The sequence below is a fragment of the Zingiber officinale genome, chromosome 7A (genome assembly GCF_018446385.1).
Source record: "Zingiber officinale cultivar Zhangliang chromosome 7A, Zo_v1.1, whole genome shotgun sequence".
NCBI lineage: Eukaryota > Viridiplantae > Streptophyta > Magnoliopsida > Zingiberales > Zingiberaceae > Zingiber > Zingiber officinale.
In genome coordinates this window covers 102,633,331-102,640,314 of record NC_055998.1, presented here as the reverse complement: position 1 = coordinate 102,640,314, position 6,984 = coordinate 102,633,331, and the positions used below count along the sequence as shown (strand labels likewise).

The 6,984-nt window shown below is 33.9% G+C and overlaps 2 protein-coding genes across 2 annotated transcripts; both read left to right on the top strand.

Annotated features, from left to right (window-relative positions):
- The first annotated feature begins 211 nt into the window (after positions 1-211).
- On the top strand, positions 212-634 carry LOC121999576. Its single transcript, XM_042554238.1, has one exon. The coding sequence runs from the start codon at positions 212-214 to the stop codon at positions 632-634; it is 423 nt and encodes a 140-aa protein (XP_042410172.1).
- A 36-nt stretch (positions 635-670) lies between these two features.
- On the top strand, positions 671-1,835 carry LOC121999575. Its single transcript, XM_042554237.1, has 2 exons — positions 671-785; positions 1,315-1,835. Exons 1-2 carry the CDS (start codon positions 671-673, stop codon positions 1,833-1,835), a joined length of 636 nt encoding a protein of 211 aa, XP_042410171.1.
- Positions 1,836-6,984: the final 5,149 nt, after the last annotated feature.

Below are 6,984 nucleotides of genomic sequence, written 5' to 3'. Positions count from 1 at the left end.
ATTTACCATATTTTTATTTATTTATTATTATTTCTCTCTCCTCTATATTTTTTATTATTATTATCTATGTTAATGATTTTGCACCAACTATTCCAACGTCTATATTCCTCCAATGGCCATATTTTTTTAGTATAAAATCACATTAATATCATGAGTACCTATCCATATCATCAATCTCAAACAACTATAATTTTCCCAAAAATTTCCAATAATGTCTCATTTCATTAGTAATTATGATTGTCTACTTTCTTCTAATGATGAGTTAGAAACAATTGTAACTGCCTTTTCAATTGAAGATTCATTGGATGATGAAGAAGGTTCGCGATCACAAATCATTCTCGGCAAGCAACGACGTCGACGTGCGTTTATTAGGAGAAATCCTTTGGAGGGTCACATACGTCTCTTTAGTGACTACTTTGTTGATGCATCGGCATATCCTCCTAGTATATTCAGGAGGAGGTTTCGGATGAATCGTGACCTCTTTCTTCGAATTCTTAACAATGTGGAGAATCATGAGCCATACTTCGTTCAAAGAAGAAGTGTTATTGGAACTCTTGGGCTTTCTTCTTTACAAAAGGTGACTGCCGCCTTGAGGATCCTTGCTTATGGAGTTCAAGCTGATCTCATGGATTAGTATGTAAGAATTGGAGAAACCATAGCAATAAAGAGCATGAAACTTTTTGTCAAAGCGGTAATCTCGATCTTTGGAGATGAGTACTTGTGGTCTCCAAATAGCAATGACATTCCTAGATTGCTAGCAATTAGTGAGAAACGGGGATTTCCAAGTATGTTGGGGAGTATTGACTGTATGCACTGATGGATCGAAAAGAATTTAGATATCTCCACAAGGGCATGATATTGTCCACTTTGGGCCTAAGCCCTCATGGTTTTGCTCTTGGGCTCTCCCCAAAAGGCCTCATGCCAATGGAGATATCTTTTCTCTTATAAACCCATGATCTTTCCCATGTGTTTCCAATATGGGACTATGTTTGCAACCTTGCAACCCCAACAATCCCCCCTCAAACAAAGGACCATAAGTTTCCCACGTCCGATCCTCGACCCACCAGGTCTTCCTGCCCCTCGGTCCACCCGACCTACTAGGACTTCCTTACCTAGTCGCAACTAGGACTTCCTGCCTGGTGTCTGGTCCTCTTGATCCGAACATAGGAGCCCCCACTTTCTTTGTTCAAGGTTAATATTGTACCCACATGGCTCAATCAGACCATAGCTCTTGTGCACAGTCAGCGGTTAAACCTTCTGGCAGTATCTTTTCTCTTATAAACTCATGATCTTTCCCTTGTGTTTCCAATATAGGACTATATTTGCAACCTTGCAACCCCAACATGCACTGGAAATGGAAGAATTGTTCGACTGCACGGAAAGGTATGTATACTAGCCATGCACATGAGCCAACAATTATTTTGGAAACAGTGGCATCTTATGATCTTTGGATATGGCATGCATGTTTTGATTTACCTGGGTCACATAATGATATCAATGTACTAGAAAGATCTAATATATTTACAAAACTTGCTGAAGGTCATGCTCCTAAAGTTAACTACTCAATCAATGGCCACGATTATACTATGGGATACTATCTTGTAGATGGAATCTATCCTTCATGGTCTACATTTGTCAAAACCATTCCAACACCACAAGGTCGTAAAAGGAAATTGTTTGCATCAGCTGAAGAATCTGCGAGAAAGGATGCGAGCGAGCATTTGGAGTTCTACAAGCACGCTTTGCAATTGTTCATGGCCGACATGATATTTTTGTCAATCTGTACTGAAAGATATTATGATGGCATGCATAATATTACACAACATGATCATTGAGGATGAAAGAGATTCTTACCTTAGAGCATATGACTTTGATTATGACCATGAAGATGATACAAACCTAGAACCAATTTCCCGTTATCCCACTTCTCAATTTGTGGATTTCCTTCAATGTCATTGGGGCATTAGAAATAAAGAAACTCATTCACAACTACAATTTGACCTTATTGAACATCAATGGATGCTACAAGGTGAAGAGTGAATCAATATCAACCAAAATGTGTGTTTTTATATTACATTTTATTTACAATGCTATTGCATTTGAATTTAAGTTAGTTTTAATGTAATGTTGTATGATGAAGTAGCATATTTACAAATCATAATGAAATTTTGATTGTTGTTCCAAAAAACATAATACAGTAGCATATTTACAACACAATACCAAAAGTATAAAATCTAATATATCAATTCTTGATATTTTGAATAATTGGTAATCATCGTTTCATAATGTACTCTTGTTGCACTTCATCCAATCCATTAATATCCATCATCATAATCTTTTCATTTTTTTCTTCCTCAGCCATTGTGATCAAATGGTCTTTCTACTTCACCTTTTCTTTTTCAATTTCTATTTTCAGCTTAATCTTCTCCCTTTTCAATTTCTACCAACATATCTATTTTGGCCATTTTTCATCGTGGAGTTGCTTCTTGCCATTGGTTATTCACTCAACCACTGCTTCTAGTTGTTTCGATTTTTCTTCTTTGTGATGTTTTTTCTTCTCTTGATCTTTTTAAGCTTTCCTGCCCTGTGGTCTCTCTCAATGAGAGGACATTGAAGACAAGTCTTCATCTCCCAAATTTATAGTGTCTGGGGTAGAAGGAGAAGCACAAGTGACTTTTCTTTTTTACCCCTTGATTTCTTCTTTCTACAATATCTATTTGGGTTGATATCTTAATATTTCCCAACAATGCTCAAATGTGAATTCATTGTTTTCATTCTCTTTGTAGCTAACTTTGGCAAGCTTAATATGTAAAGAGTACAAATTTATCATGATCAAAAGTGTTTACATATCAAAGAAAATAACTTGAATAAAAAAAAACTAAAAAGTGTTTGCATATCAAACAAAATAACCTGAACCAAAAAATTATGTACCTTATCATTCTCACTATGACTACTTTGATGCAAGTTTTCATTTTGAGCCAAGTAAGCACAAAACTTATTGACTGAATGTTGGATAGTGCTCTAACAATTCGTTAGTGAGTGAACGGTTCATTCTTGAAAATTAGGCTTCTTGCATTCATGGTAGTATTGATGTACCCTACTCCAAAATGTAATGGATTTTTGATCATTCCCATCAATTGCATCTAAGCTCATACTAAGCCAACCACTAACTAATATTTTATCTTCTTCATGAGTGAAATTCACACCTCACTGAGTTTTTTTTACTAATGTCTTCAATGGTAGTTTGAGGAGCCGGAATAGTCATCACAAAATCATTCAGAAGGTTTGGATCTCTATCTTGTAAAAGTTGAGTAAAGATTCCATCACCACTTTGAGGATCCATAGTGCTAAAAAATTAAACAATTGTTATACAATCAACATGTACAGATACAATTACCAACCAGAGAATTAGTGATATATATGTTGACCAAAATATTTTATAGTAGATGGTGATCTTGATTTCTCAAGTTAAACTTTCCATACAGCAAAATCATTTAGTTCCTTATACTCATTGCATGGGGCATTACTGATGAAAATACTATTGTTTCAAAGAATCTATACCACAAGCAGCATACTGGATCTCACACACAACTAATTCTTTGATCGATTCCTATGATTTTTAGTTAAGCCAACTCCCCACTACAAAATTAAACATATAAACATGGGAACAAGCAGAAAAAAGAAAAGTTAAAATCACTAAAAGCAAACGAACATGTAGAATTGCAGATGTGCAACAAATATTAATTATTCTCATTAAACGACTTCAATTCATTTACAAACCAAGGCAATCAAGATATCTCACAAACACCTCTTAAGAAGAAGATACAACATGACAAAAATGACTGAAAATGGCAAAAGAACCAGATACGCCAATTAACTATACAAAAACAAAAAACAATCTTGTAAAATCTACTATTAATACAAAAACAACAATGAAGCAAGCAAAGATAAAATTTCAAGATAAATACAAAGAAAATAAGATCGTGAGAAAACTTACAAGTGCCCAATCAATGATCTAGTGATCCCAAACTCAGAATATGAAATATGTTGATAAATGCCCCAAAAATCCTAAGGAGAGAAAATAAAAACTTAGAATGCTCTTCCACGAATGGTTGTCGATATGTAAAATCCAAAGAAAAAAAAGTGTGAGAGGTTTTAAAAAATGAGAGTTGAGAGAAGAAGAAATAGGCGTTGAGAGAAGAAGAAATGGCAAACCATTGAGCAGAGTGGCAAACCTGAGCAAGAAGAAGAAAGGCGTTGAGGGAAGAAGAAACAACAAACCTAGCAAAGAAAAAGAAATGACAATCACGAGGATGAGAATAATATTTTAATGTTTAGAGTAGCATTTTCATTCCCTAAATTTAGAGAGGTACTGTTCATAGAATCTAAATTTAGGGAACTAGTAAGGTATCTTATACAAGGGATTTTTTAAGGTAAAATGTAAAATTTAAGATAAAATGTATATTTAGGGTATCTAATATAGATGCTCTAAGTTGGGGCTTTGGCACATTTGAAGGAGATAGAACCTTCTATGTCAAACTATAATCTTGACATAATGATTAGTTATTGAAACTTAGATGGTAAATATAGGCATTTTTATTTACACTATAACTACCATCTTTGTGTGTTTTATCACATGTATGATATCATATTTTACATTTATATTGTTATGAAAATGCTATATATCATGTCTATAAGTACCCTGGGTTGATTTTGATACTGTTAACCAACTCAAGTTCGGTCCTGTTTGTATTTGATGTCATGTGTCTAAGTGTACAAGAATTTAGAAACACAAAAAGTTGATCGAAAGACGTGGCTAGAGAGAATAATGGCATAGAAAGTGAGTTGACAGGCTCGATGCATCTGATAGATGAGAAGCTGAAAAAGAGTACATCGGTGAACGAGAAGGACATGTGCGACATTCAAGGGATGAGAAGACAGGGAGGAAACTTGCGCGAGGAGAAGACTAGAATTGAGTTTGGGTGAGCTCAATTTCGGACGACCACAGCATCACCCACATGAAGAAAGTCAACTTCAAAGCTGACTGAAAAGCATCCGGAGGCGTGATAGAGAACCTGCTGACTTCAGGATTCGAGGAACCTCCAAAAGGATTGGAGGCACCCTCTCACTTTTCTGGTTGAGGAGCCCTCAAGGCAACTGGAGGTGCCCTTGTGCCTTTCTGGTAGAGGAATGCATCCGAATGCTCCTCGCGCCTCAAACAGAGAAGACCGTTGCCACTGTAATCATTGTGAAGAGGATAAAGTTTTATCCATTTAAAGGAGGCTTGGATCCCTTTGGAGGTGTCCTCAAGCAATGTAAACCAACGGTTACATCATCCCAGGAGGCTATAAAAAGCCCCCTAGTGCTAGAAATAAATCAAGAACCTTTGTATGCATTTTTCGTAGCTTTTTCTAAGCATTCAAAGTCTATAAGAGCCTATTTCGCCTACAAAAAGGAGATTTTTTTAGTGGAGTTTTCAACTATCTTGGATTAATAATCATTTAGGTTGTAACTAGGTAAATCCTTTTGTCCTCTTACTTTATTTTTGTTATTACTTTTTATGTTAATTATTTGTACTTAATTAATTTGACTATCCTTAATAAGCAAAAGCAAGAGATTTGATAACTTATTTTTCAGGGTTATTCACCCCCTCTTTAACCGACCTACGCAAATCTACAATTGCATGCATGCATGCATCATTAAGCTATTTTTCTTTTAAAAAATACTCATTCGATGTATGTTATATTCATTTACATGTATAAATTCCTAATTTCTTGAAATTAAGGATAATGACATTAATTGACATCGTAGGTAGGATGATCAAAGTTCAACTGTCTAGATACAAATGCATGATTCCTTAGTTTAGGGAAAACAAATTTTTACATGTCACAAAAATCATAGAGTTGATTTATATGTGTATTGAGATACATTAAATACAAGTAAAATGTTAGGAGGATAAACAAAACTCAAGATATTGATTTAGTGCATCTATTTGAGCTTTGGTTTCATCAAAACACATAGATTATATGAAGTCCAATCATGAGGAAAGTCAATATGCAAGTTATGTGCATTTAGCCCATAGATCATGATTAAACATTATCTTTGAAAATCATTTCAAAATTATTTTAAAAAACCTTGGTAAAGTCTATCTGTTGATAGAAATCACCATAATTGACTAGTTACATACAAAGTTAGAGTGAAACATTGAAATTTTCAATGGTTTCTAATTTTATATCATTCTTTGAAAATGAAATATAATTTTCACAAACAATTATTATTTTTTAATTGTATATGACATAAATAATGTCTATATGAAATTTCATAATTTTTTGAATATCATAGAATTATTAATGAGTTTCTGAAATTTGGTCTAAATTTGAATTCAAAATCAGAAACCTCAATCAATTAGTAATTGTTATCAATCGATTGGCACATATAGTATCTATTATAGCTTACGCCAATCGATTAGCACAAGTCAGAATTGATTGGTAACTGAAACCAATCCATTGACAGTGTTATGTTTGGCTAAAATGATTTGATTTTAGTTCATTAAATTATATTTAGTCAATTTAACTATTTCTAACCTTAACAATGCTTTAATAAGTATTTAAGGGTAATTTTCTTAACGAAAATGAAAAAAGAATTGTTAAATTGGACTAATTTAGAGTTAAGAAGGAGGTTTGGATTCTAGATTGAATTTTTAACCTCATGATTTTGGGATTTTCTAAAGGTTTAGGATCTTCAAATCATTATTGGTGCAATAATAGAAGTTAGAACATGCCTTCAGGGGGAGTTTTATCTTAAAGTCATGATTTGGATAAGAAAGGAGATCTATAGAAGGATGATAGATATATGTTCAAGGATGAGCATTGAAAATAATGGAAGGTTGAGAACCTCATTGTGATAAGAGGAATTTTGAGAAATGCTCAAAGTTGAGCATTTAGAAATAATGGAAGGTAGGAAACATTCATTGTCATGGTTAGA

Bases quoted from the DNA above. Each gene is read 5' to 3' on its own strand.
- LOC121999576 (XM_042554238.1), top strand. From the start codon at position 212: ATGTCTCATTTCATTAGTAATTATGATTGTCTACTTTCTTCTAATGAT.
- LOC121999575 (XM_042554237.1), top strand. From the start codon at position 671: ATGAAACTTTTTGTCAAAGCGGTAATCTCGATCTTTGGAGATGAGTAC. The intron at 786-1,314 runs GTATGTTGGGGA...TTTCCAATATAG, and splicing joins TGAGAAACGGGGATTTCCAA to GACTATATTTGCAACCTTGC.